The sequence below is a fragment of the Pan troglodytes genome, chromosome 15 (genome assembly GCF_028858775.2).
Source record: "Pan troglodytes isolate AG18354 chromosome 15, NHGRI_mPanTro3-v2.0_pri, whole genome shotgun sequence".
In the NCBI taxonomy this organism is placed as follows: Eukaryota; Metazoa; Chordata; class Mammalia; order Primates; family Hominidae; genus Pan; species Pan troglodytes.
Genome location: NC_072413.2, coordinates 72,044,461 through 72,056,912, shown reverse-complemented (window position 1 = coordinate 72,056,912; position 12,452 = coordinate 72,044,461). Strand labels below are relative to the sequence as shown.

The window sequence follows — 12,452 nt, the reverse complement described above, 5'->3', positions numbered from 1 at the left end:
ACACGTACATTGGCTCACACCTGTAATCCTAATGCTATGGGAGGCTGGAGCAGGAGGATCACTTGAACCCAGGAGTTCAAGACCAGCCTGGGAAATATAGTGAGACCTCTTCTCCACAAAAAATTTTAAAAGGCCAGGCGCGGTGGCTCACACCTGTAATCCCAGCACTTTGGGAGGCTGAGGTAGGTGGATCACTTGAGGCCAGGAGTTCGAGACCAGCCTGGCCAAGATGGTGAACTCCGTCTCTACTAAAAATACAAAAATTAGCTGGGCGTGGTGGTGGGCACCTGTAATCCCAGCTACTCAGGAGGCTGAGGCAGGAGAATCGCTTGAACTTGGTAAGTGGAAGTTGCAGTGAGCCAAGATCGTACCACTGCACTCCAGCCTGGGCGAAGAGTGAGACTCTGCCATAAATAAAATAAAATAAAATAAAGAACAGAGATCTGAGCTTTTACTCAGGAGCGAAACTTTGGATTGACCTCAGTAGGTAAGGGATATTACTTACACTTTTGAAGGAAGCTGCAAATTCAGCAACACCTGGTACTAAAAAGAAAAACAAAACTTTATTTATTCAATAAGTATGATTGCTCAGGCATAGAAGATCCAAATAATAAGAAAACAGCTTTGTCTGTTTTCTTATAGTTTAGAAGAAGAGAAAGAATAAACCAATAACTATAACACTGTTTCAGTCCTCAAAGAAAGATGCCAGGACTATGGCAAGACAAAAAATGGCAAGCTAAGTCAGACCCAGGGGGCATAAAAAGCTTCTCAAGGAAAATAATGCCTCAACTGAACTTGGAAGGACCAGGAGTTAGCTGGTTGGGAGGGTGGTAAAATACAATATCTCTTACCAGAAAGTTTAAACTGCCTTTTTAGAGATGCTGTTCTGTCAATCCAATTTTATTTATTTAAATTTCTCACAGAAAGAATCACATTAAAATGCAGAAAAATAAAAATCAGGGCTGGGCATTTTGAGAAGTCAAGGCAGGAGGATCCCTTAAAGATCAGCCTGGGCAACAAGGCAAGACCCCAGACTCTACAAAAAATTAAAAAACGGGCCGGGTACAGTGGCTCATGCCTGTAGTCCCAGCACTTTGGGAGGCTGAAGCGGGTGAATCACTCGAGCTCAGGAGTTGGAGACCAGCCTGGGCAATATAGTGAAACCCCGTCTCTACAAAAAATACAAAACTTAGCCAGGCGTAGTGATGTGCCCCTGTAGTCCTAGCTACTTGGAAGGCTTGAGCCCGGGAAGTTGAGGCTGAAATGAGCCATGATCATACCACTGCACTCCAAACTGGGCAACAGAGGAAGACCCTGTCTCAAAAAAAAAAAAAAAAAAAAAAAAAAAAAAAAAACCAGTTAGTTGGGCATGGTAATGCACACCTATAGTCCTAGCTACTTAGGAGGCTGAGGCAGGAGGATGGCTTGAACTCAGGAGTTGGAGGCTGCAGTAAGCTATCATCGTGACATTGCACTTTAGCCTGGGTGATAGGATGAGCCTCTGTCTCTAAAAAAAATATATAATTAAAATAACATCTTTGCCTGAGCTCAGGAGTTGGAGACCAGCCTGGGCAACACAGTGAAACCCCGTCTCTACTAAAATACAAAAGATTAGCTGGGTGTGGCGGCATGTGCCTGTAGTCCCAGCTATTCAGGAGGCTGAGGCAGGAGAATTGCTTGAACCCGGGAGGTGGAGGTTGCAGTGAGCTGAGATCACGCCATTGCACTCCAACCTGGGCAACAGAGCGAGACTCCATCTCAAAAAAAAAAAAAAGTTCAATCTCACCAAAAAGGAAATGTAAAATGAAACTAATAGATTAGTAACATCTAATACTGGCTAGTATGTGAGGAAAGGGGCCCTCATACAGTTATCCTCTTCCATGTATATGAAGATATGTGTACATGGGTATTCACTGATAAACTGTCTGTAAACTGTCTGTAAAGTCAAAAACTAGATATAGGCCAGGCACAGTGCCTCACACCTGTAATCCCAGCGCTCTGGGAGGCCAAGGTGGAAAGACAGCCTGAGCCCAGGAGTCTGAGACCAGTCTGGGCAACACAGTGAGATCTTGTCCCCCCAAAAATTTTTTAAATAGCTGGTTGTGGTGGTACATGCCTGTGGTCCCAGCTACTCAGGAGGCTGAAGTGAGAGGATCACTTGAGCCCAGGAGGTTGAGGCTGTAGTCAGCTGTGATCACGCCACTGCACAAAGCCTGGGTGACAGAGTGAGACCCTTGCTCAAATTAAAAAAAAAAACAAACTACAAAGTAGATATAACTTAAGTTTCCAAATAATGTATGAATACATAAACTATAATATATCCATACAATGAAATATATTTAAAAGAATGAAGTAGACATACACATACCAAGATGGAACTGTTCACATGTGGAGTAAGTTAAGTGGCAGGCCACATGCATATGACTCCAACATTATGAAGAAAAAAAAATCCCTCTTATACATACTTTAAAAATTATTATTTCCTTATCTGTATAAAATAGGTCAAAAGGATTTGTACCTTTTTTTTTTTTGAGACAGAGTTTCGCTCTTGTTGCTCAACCTGGAGTGCAATGGAGTGATCTCGGCTCACTGCAATCTCTGCTCACTGCAACCTCTGCCTCCCGGGTTCAAGCGATTCTCCTGCCTCAGCCTCCCAAGTAGCTGGGATACAGGCATGTGCCACCACGCTCAGCTAATTTTTTGTATTTTTAGTAGAAACGGGGTTTCGCCATGTTAGCTAGGCTGATCTCAAACTCCTGACTTCAGGTAATCCGCCCACCTCGGCCTCTCAAAGTGCTTGGATTACAGGCGTGAGCCATCACACCTGGCCGGAGTTGTACCTTTTACAAGGATTTGTACGATTAACAGTGGTTAACGTTATAAGAGTGGGCCAGGTGCAGTGGTTCAGGCCTCTAATACTAGCACTTTGGGAGGCCGAGGCAGGCAGATCATCTGAGGTCAGGAGTTCAAGACCAGCCTGTCCAACATGGTGAAGCCTCTTCTCTACTACAAATACAAAAATTAGCCAGGTGTGGTGGCATGCATCTGTGATCCCAGCTACTTGGGGGGCTGAGGCAGGAGAATCGCTTGAACCCGGAAGCAGAGGTTGCAGTGAGCCAAGACTGCACCATTATACTGCACAGCCTGGGGAACAAGAGTGAAACTCCATCTCAAAAAAAAAAAAAAAAAAAAAAAGAGTGATTGAAAAAGGTGAGAAAACGCTTTATATATCTCAGTATTATGTGAATTTCTTATAAATGTAGTTTTGGGGGCTGGCTGTGGTGGCTCACTCCTAAAATCTCAGCACTTTGGGAGGCCGAGGTGGGCAGATCACCTGAGGTCAGGAGTTCAAGACCAACCTACTTGGTGAAAAGCCGTCTGTACTACAAATACAAAAATTAGCTGAGCATTGTGGCGGGCACCTATAATCTCAGCTACTCGGGAGGCTGAGGCAGGAGCATCGCTTGAACCAGGGAGGCGGATGTTGCAGTGAGCCAAGATTGCACCATTGCACTCCAGCCTGAGCGACATGAGCGAGACTCCATCTCAAATAAATAAATACACAAACAAACAAATAAGTGTAGTTTGGGGGATTTTTTTGAGAAAGAGTCTTTCTCTGTTACCCAGGCTCGAGTGCAATAGTGCAATCTTGGCTCACTGCAACCTCCGCCTCCCGGGTTCAGGCAATTCTCGTGCCTTAGCCTCCTGAGTAGCTGGGATAGCAGGTGTGCACCACCACGGCCAGTTAATTTTTGTATTTTTGATAGAGACAGGGTTTTGCCATGTTGGCCAGGCTGGTCTCAAACTCCTAGCCTCAAGTGATCCACCTGCATTGGCCTCCCAAAGTGCTGGGACTACAGGCATGAACCACCATGCCCAGCCTATAAATGTAGCTTTAAAAAGTAATTAATGGCCAGCCATGGTGGCTCACGCCTGTAATCCCAGCACTCTGGGAGGCCGAGGTGGGTGGATCACCTGAGATCAGGAGTTTGAGACCAGCCTGGCCAACATGGCAAAACCCTGTCTCTACTAAAAATACAAAAAATTAGCCGGGCATTGCGGCATGTGCCTGTAATCCCAGCTACTTGGGGGCTGAGGCAGGAGAATCGCTTGAACCTGGGAGTCAGAGGTTGCAGTGAGCCAACACTGGGCCATTGCACTCCAGTCTGGGCAACTAGAGTGAAACTCCGTCTAAAAATATATATATATATACACATATATATAATAATAATAATTATTGTTGGCTAGGCACGGTGGCTCACACCTGTAATCCCAGCACTTTGGGACGCTGAGGCAGGTGGATCACCTGAGGTCAGGAGTTCGAGACCAGCCTGGCCAACATGGTGAAACCCTGTCTCTACTAAAAATACAAAAAATTAGCCGGGCATGGTGGCATGCACCTGTAGTCCCAGCTACTTGGGAGGCTGAGGCAGGACAATCGCTTGAACCCTGAGGCAGAGGATGCAGTGACCCGAGTGCACCACTGCACTCCACCCTGGGCGACAGAGAGAGACTCTGGTTCAAACAAAATAATTATTATTGTTTAAAGGCTCCTTATTTTCTGAGTCACACTGTGTTCTGAACAAATTAAACCACCAAACAGCTATTCTTAACACTGGACTTCAATCTCTTCTCTTTGAAATAAAATAAAACTTTAATTATTAAAGTTAAATGATAACTCTTCAGCCTGGTCTGATGGTAATGGGTTATCAGAACTTTTTTTTTTTTTTTTTTTTTTTGAGACAGAGTCTCACTCTGTCACCCAGGCTGAAGTGCAGTGGCACAATCTCTGCTCACTGCAGCCTCCGCCTCCTGGGTTCAAAAGATTCTCATGCCTCAGCCTCCTGAGTAGCTGGGATTACAGGCGTGTGCCACCACATCCAGCTAATATTTCTATTTTTTTTTTAGTAGAGACAGGGTTTCACCATGTTGGCCACGCTGGTCTCAAACTCCTGACCTCAGGTGATCTTCCCAACTCGGCCTCCCAAAGTGCTGGGATTACAGGCATGAGCCAACAAGCTCAGCCTGTTATCAGAACTTATTAACGTTAGTGTCACTAAAGTTTGTATACAACCCCCCACTGCTAAATTTGACTAGCTTCAAAATAAATAAAAATTTACAAAATAAATAACTCTTTAAAAATCTCTTTAAAAAGTAACATTGTTTCTCCTGCATTGACTCTGATATAAAGAAGGCAAAAACTTACATTGTTCTGGCCAAAGATCTGGTGAGGCACGGTCAAGTTTTTCAAAACTTAGCAAAGATGCTTCCAGATCTGTCCCTAGAACAAAACATCCAGATGAACCAAGAAGACAGGAAACACATTAATGTATATGATACTTCAATCTCAAAGGACATAAACTGGAACACTCACCTGGAAGTCTAGAGATATGAGTTCTGTAACTATTGATGCCACTGGTCCGTGATAGAATACAAATAAATCATTCTCCCTTACCAAACCTCACTCTTTCAATCTATGAATGGGAATGATATTTTATTGGGAGTGTTAAGAAAAATGAGTATCAATGAACCCACCTGCATCTTCATTCATACTCTTGTGCTTTCCTCCAGTTACAATGAATTAAGTGTTTCTACTTCCATGAAACAGACTCTTCTGATAGCACTCTAGATGCCATCTTCTCTTGCTTTATCAAGGACATCATTTGAATATCATCTTTCTCATGTACCATCAGTTTCTACCTTCTCTAGCCTCATCTCAGTGTCACTAAAGTTGGTATACAACCCCCCACTGCTAAATTTGACTAGCTTCAAAATAAATAAAACTTTACAAAATAAGTAACTCTTTAAAAATCTCTTTAAAAAGGAGCAGTACCAATCAAGCTGGTTGCAGAATTTCTGTGTTTCAAAAAAAACCCCAGCCGGACATGGTGGCTCATGCCTGTAATCCCAGCACTTTGGGAGGCCAACACGGGTGAATCACAAGGTCAGGAGTTTGAGACCAGCCTGGCCAACGTGGTGAAACCCTGTCTCTACTAAAAATACAAAAAATTAGCTGGGTGTGGTAGCAGGCGCCTGTAATCCCAGCTACTCAGGAGGCTGAGGGAGGAGAATTGCTTAAACCCGGGAGGCAGAGGTTACAGTGGGCCAAGATTGCACCACTGTACTCCAGCCCAGGCAACAGAATGAGATGCCATCTCAAAAAAACAAACAAACAAACAAACAAAAAACACCAGGGCAGGTGGGGTGCCTCATGCCTATAATCCCAGCACTTTGAGAGGCCAAGACTTGAGTTCAGGAGTTCAAGACCAGCCTGGGCAACACAGTGAAACCCTGCTGGGCGTGGTGGTATACCCTTGTAGTCCCAGCTACTCAGGAGGCTGAGGTGGGAGAATCACTTCAGCCTGGCAGGTCGAAGCTGCAGTGAGTGAGCTGTTTGTCCCACTGCACTCCAGCCTGGATGACAAAGTGAGACACTGCTTTAAAAAAAAAAAAGAAAAGAAAACCAAAAACCCTCTCTCTTGACCCCATGACCTCTTCCATACCCCCTTCACTGAAAAAGTTCTTGTGATGTCTTTTCTGCTGTCCCTACTTCCTCACATCACTCTCTCTCCTAAATGTACGACAATCAGGCTTCTGTCCCTACATACATAGAAACTGCTGTTGTCAAGGCATCTATGACCTATGTTGCCAAATCCAGTGGTCATTTCTCTATTCCGTCTTTTTTTTTTTTTTTTTTTCTGAGACGGAGTTTCGCTCTTGTCTCCCAGGCTAGAGTGCAATAACGTGATCTAGGCTCACTGCAACCTCAGCCTCCCAGGTTCAAGTGATTCTCCTGCCTCAGCCTCCCAAGTAGCTGGGATTACAGGAACACACCACCATGCCCACTAATTTTTTATTTTTAGTATTTTTAGTAGAGATGGGGTTTTGCCATGTTGGCCAGGCTGGTCTCGAACTCCTGACCTCAGGTGATCAACCTGCCTCCCAAAGTGCTGGGATTACAGGTGTGAGCCACCACGCCCAGCCTGTTCTGTCTCATGTGATCTCTTTGCACCATCCACACACTGACTATTTTCCTTGAAATACTACTCCCCTCTCCTATAAAACTATTATGCTGGTTTCTCTCCTACCTCATTGACTCTCCTTTTTCCTTCTCCTTTTCCACTCAGGCCACATCCTACACTGGCTCCACTCTCTACCTCACTTTAATGGTATAAATTGATACAAACAGAAAACAGGAAAATACTGGGTAGAAGAAGAGGGTGGTTCCCAAGCAAAGGCCCCACCTCAAGCCTGGAAACCTGCGGCCCAAAATGGGAACAGGCATTCCTGTTTTCATGCCCAAAAGTTGCCTTTTGGCCCACCATGCCCCACTATTCTATACCCATGTAAACCCCAAACTCCAGGCTCCACAAGGAGATGAACAGAAGGGCAGAGGAACCGCAGAGAGAAGAGAAGGAGCATCTGAATGCCAAGAGGAGTTTGGCTGGGGATGGTCAGAGAGGAGATCAGCTGCCAGATAGCCAAACTCCAGGGGAAGATCACCTTCCCACTCCATCCCCTTTCCAGCTCCCCATCCAGCCTGCTTAGAGCCACCTCCACCACCCAATAAAACTCGTACATTTACCATCCTTCAAGTCCATGTGCAACCTGATTCTTCCTGGACACCAGACAAGGACCGCGGTACCAAGAGGGCACTGAGCCACTTAACACTTAAGCGTCTGCAGACAGCAAAGCTAAAAGAGTGCTCTGGCTGGGCACGGTGGCTCATGCCTGTAATCCCAGCACTCTGGGAGGCCAAGATGGGTGGATCACTTGAGGTCAGGAGTTCAAGACCAGCCTGGCCAACATAGTGAAACCCTGTCTCTACTAAAAATACAAAAATTGGCCAGGCATGGGGGAACACACCTGTAATCCTAGTTACTGGGGAGGATGAGGCAGGAGAATCATTTGAACCTGGGAGGTGGAGGTTGCAGTGAGCCAAGATCACACCACTGCACTCCAGCCTGGGCAACAAAGCAAGACTCCATCTCAAAAAAAAAAAAAAAAAGAGTGCACTGTTATACATGCCCACTTGGGCTTTGGGAGTTGCAGGCACCCACCCCTAGATGCTACCGTGGGGCTGGAGCCCAAAAGTGCTCGCCCTGACTCCTACACCTGCCCATCTGCATGCTCCCTCTCCCATAAGAGGATTGAGTGCACACAGACAAGCCACACCTCTGTCGTATGTCCTGCGGTTAGGGAACTCCCCTATTTCAACATGAGGACTTTATCTTCATCTGTATGCCAATGACTCCATATTTATATTTCCATTCCCAACCTTTCTAAAGAACTACAAAGGTTTATGTCCAAGTGGTTATTTGAATCCCTCTCTATTTACATATGAAAAAACTGCTTAAGGCCAGATGCAGTGGTGCACGCCTGTAATCCAAGCAGTTTGGGAGGCCGAGGTGGGTGGATTGCTTGAGCTCACGAGTTTGAGACCAGCCTGGCCAACATAGTGAAACCCCATCTCTACAAAAAGCAAAAAAATTAGCCAGGTGTGGTGGTGTCAGCCTGTAGTCCCAGCTACTTGGGAGGCTGAGGTGGAAGGATGGCTTGAGCCCAGAGGTGGCAGCTGCAGTTAGCTAAGATCACACCACTGCACTCCAGCCTGGGTGATAGAGCCACATCCTGTCTCAAAAAAAAAAAAAAAAAAAAAAATCCCCACTTAAACTTTAAACCTAATTATCTTCAAAACCATATTCCCCCAATCTTCTCCCATCTCAAGAAATAACACTACCATAAATTCCAATTCTCAGATCAAAAACCCAGATGTCATCCTTCATGCATTCTTTTCCTTCACCCTTCCATAACCAATCCATGAGTAAATCTAGTCATTTCTACCTTCAGAATACACCCTGAAATCAAATAACCCAAGGAACCATCACTTCTTTCTTGGACTACTTCAACAGCCTCTTAACAGATCTCTCTGCTCCCATTCTTACCCTTTCCCCTTCACACCCCCGGAATCTATTCTCCATAAAGAGGCCAGAATTGATTTTTTTAAATGTCAATCAGTTTGTGTCACTCTCCAGCTTAGAGTTCCTCCCAGCTAAATCTGTGAATGTGTATCTACCACACTCTATAAAATCTTACTCAGCCTCTGCCTAATTCTTTGACATCATTTCTTTTCCACTCTTCCCTTGCACACAGTAGTACTCAATATTAACATTTGTTGAGTTTTTATTGTATGCTCAGTATGCTAACCAGTTGCATAACTAGTTCATTTAATGCTATAAACAGCAGTTCTTAACATTTTCTGGGTAACCACATCTCTGGAAATCTGGGAAATAAAATGAACTCACTCCCCAGAAAATATACATACGTACAAAATGTACTTTTCTCTAAACTGAATTTGTTTTGCCAAATATTCCAAAGGAATTTCCAATGGCATTTTAATTGTAAAGAACTCAACTAATACATTGCCTTAATTAAAGCATCCAAAAATTAGCTTCTCTTTGTTACCAATTTCTGAGGAATGTTCAACCATAACAAAAATAAAGTTATTGGGCCAGGTACAGTGGCTCATGTCTGGAATCCCAGTGCTTTGGGAAGCCGAGGCAGGAAGATTGCTTGAACCCAGGAGTTTGAGACCATCCTGGGCAACATAGTGAGACTCCATCTCTATAAAAAATAATAAGGTGGGGCATGGTGGCTCACGCCTGTAATCCTAGCACTTTGGGAGGCCGAGGTGAGTGCATCACCTGAGGTCAGGAGTTCAAGACTAGCCTGGGCAACATGGTGAAACCCCGTCTCTACTAAAAATACAAAAATTAGCCAGGTGTGGTGGCGTGTGCCTGTTATCCCAGCTACTGGAGAGGCTGATGCATGAGAATTACTTGAACCCAGGAGGCGGAGGTTGCAGTGACCCGAGATCATGCCACGGCACTCCAGCCTGGGTGACAGAGTGAGACTCCGTCTCAAAACAAAATAAATAATAATAATAATAAATTAGCTGGGCATGGTGGTGTGAGCCTATAGTACCAGCTACTTAGGAGGCTGAGATGGGAGAATCGCTTGAGCCTTTGAGGGTGCAGTGAGTTATAATCATATCACTGCATTTCAGCATGGGCAATAGAGTGAGAGAGACCCTGTCTCTAAAAGAAAGTTAAAAAAAAATTATTGGGGGTACAATCTAATAACCTACATGGGTGACCTTATGATACCACAGTCTGGGATAGAACTCAAGACTCTGCTGTGAGTCTTACTCTCATAAATTAAGTAATTAGATGGCTGTATTTGAATTTCAGTTTTCTCCTTTTCAAAGACGCTCCAGCAAATTTATCACGAAAAAGACAAAAGAGTAAATGACAAACATATTAAAATAAATATTATCTGAATTAAATTTTAAAGACAGTGACAGGTGGAACACTAAAAATAGAAGTGAAAGAGCTAGGCCGTGGAATATTTTGGAATGAGATACTTATTTAGAAGCTGAATTTAAGTTCAAAGTGCTTGACTTGATTTTTTCAGATTAAAAAGAAAACATTAGGTGGAGAGGAGTGAAACTTTGTAAGAGATGAGAATGAAAACTTAAAAATCAAGAGTGCAAATAAAGTGACCATAGAGATGGCTAGAAAAGGAAAAAAATTTATTTATTTATTTATTTTATTTATTTATTTTTTTTTTGCGATGGAGTCTCGCTCTGTCCCAGGCTGGAGTGCAGTGGCGCGATCTCGGCTCACTGCAAGCTCTGCCTCCCGGGTTCACGCCATTCTCCTGCCTCAACCTCCTGAGTAGCTGGGACTACAGGCACCCACCACCACGCCTGGCTAATTTTTTGTATTTTTTAGTAGAGAGAGGGTTTCACCTTGTTAGCCAGGATGGTCTCGATCTCCTGACCTCGTGATCCACCCATCTCGCCCTCCCAAAGTGCTGGGATTACAGGCGTGAGCCACCACGCCAAGCCAAATTTAATGTTTTTAATACTCTTCCTGGCCAAAGAAAGGAAACTAAATTGAGAGATGACAGGGGGAAAAAATCAAACTCAAGGAACACATCTCTAAAATCCCCAAAGTTTGTAAAAGCAATTTAAAAATAAACTAAAAAATTTAATAACAATTACTTCTACTTGTATTACTTGGCTTTTTTTTTTCAACTGTGGTGAAATATACATAAATTTTACCATTTTAATAACTTTTAAGTATACATTTCAGTGGTATTAAGTACATTAATTGTGCAATCATCACATTCATTTCCAGAATTCTTTCACCTTCCCAAACTGAAATTTGGTACCCATTAACAATAACTCCCTATTCCCTTGCCTGACTTTTTAAATGCCCTTCTTTCTGGCAAGAGAAGGACATTTTTGCAAGAGAGCACCCAGGCAGGAGAATCTCTTTTGACTCCAAACATCCATAATTTCTTTTTTTTTTCCTTCTTTTTTTCTGAGACGGGGTCTCGCTTTGTCACACAGACTGGAGTGCAGTGGCATGAACATGGTTCACTGCCGCCTCCAACCCCTGGGCTCAAGAGATTCTCTTGCCTCAGCCCCCCCAAGTAGCTGGGACTACAGGTTTGTGGCATCACACCCAGATAATTTTTGTATTTTTTTGTAGAGATGGGGTTTCACCATGTTGTCTAGGCTGGTCTTCAATTCCTGAGCTCAGGCAATCTGCCTGCCTCAGCCTCCCAAAGTGCTGGGATTAGAAGTGTGAACCACCACGCCCAGCCATAATTTCTAATACAGTATGTACCTGCGCTCACAAAATTTAAGACTCGGTTAAACTTAAAACTTAAGATCAAGTAATATATTATTTCTGCATATATCTAATCAATCTTTCAATAAATGTTAATTAAAGACCTACTGTTCGTCAGGCACTGTGCTAAACGTGGATCCAACTATGAACAAGACAATATGAACAAGACAAACTTGGAATTTACAATCTAGCGCAAAAGGGGCAAAGTTAACAGAGTAACTATGCTGACAAGGAAGATACTGAGATGAATAATGGTGGGAAAGGGCAACTCCAGATACTGTGTTCTAAGAAAGACTCTTTGGGAGGTGACATCTAAAAAGAGAACTGAAACTGAAAAAAAAAAATGTTTATATGTTTGAGTCATCTTTGGGTCTCCCAAAGCACCTAGCATTATGCCTTTCATGTAGCAGGTACTTAATATAGCTCACCTTGGCTTCAATTTCTTCATTCCTGCAATGAACTTCCAAGATTCCTTCCAAATATAAAATGTTTTTGTCTAAGGGAAGGAAACCTATATATCAATAAAATCGATATATAGTTGGGATGAGGATGGTAGAACTAAAAATGAGTTTAAAAATGACTGCAAGACCCTAACTCTCTAAAGCAGAACCAAGAGCAAAAGCATGGGAGTATACCAAAACAACTTAATTGTTACTTGAAATGACTTGCATTTTACACAATATATAAACAGAAATCGTTAATTCACTCAGCCTTAAGAAACAACACGTAAAGCAGATGGAAGACAGGTTGCGA

General features: G+C 43.5%; 1 protein-coding gene across 10 annotated transcripts in view; it reads right to left on the bottom strand.

Moving 5' to 3' along the window:
- Nucleotides 1-12,452, bottom strand: part of LIN52 (lin-52 DREAM MuvB core complex component) — a 118,132-nt gene that overhangs the window by 104,718 nt on the left and 962 nt on the right. For 4 of the 10 annotated variants that reach the window (XM_054665705.2, XM_063792687.1, XM_054665699.2 and 1 more), the window contains exons 2-3: nucleotides 5,207-5,281; nucleotides 506-561 (exon numbers count right to left, since the gene is read on the bottom strand). In XM_054665705.2, coding sequence (XP_054521680.1) covers nucleotides 506-561; nucleotides 5,207-5,281 — 131 coding nt within the window. 10 annotated transcript variants of the gene reach the window in all.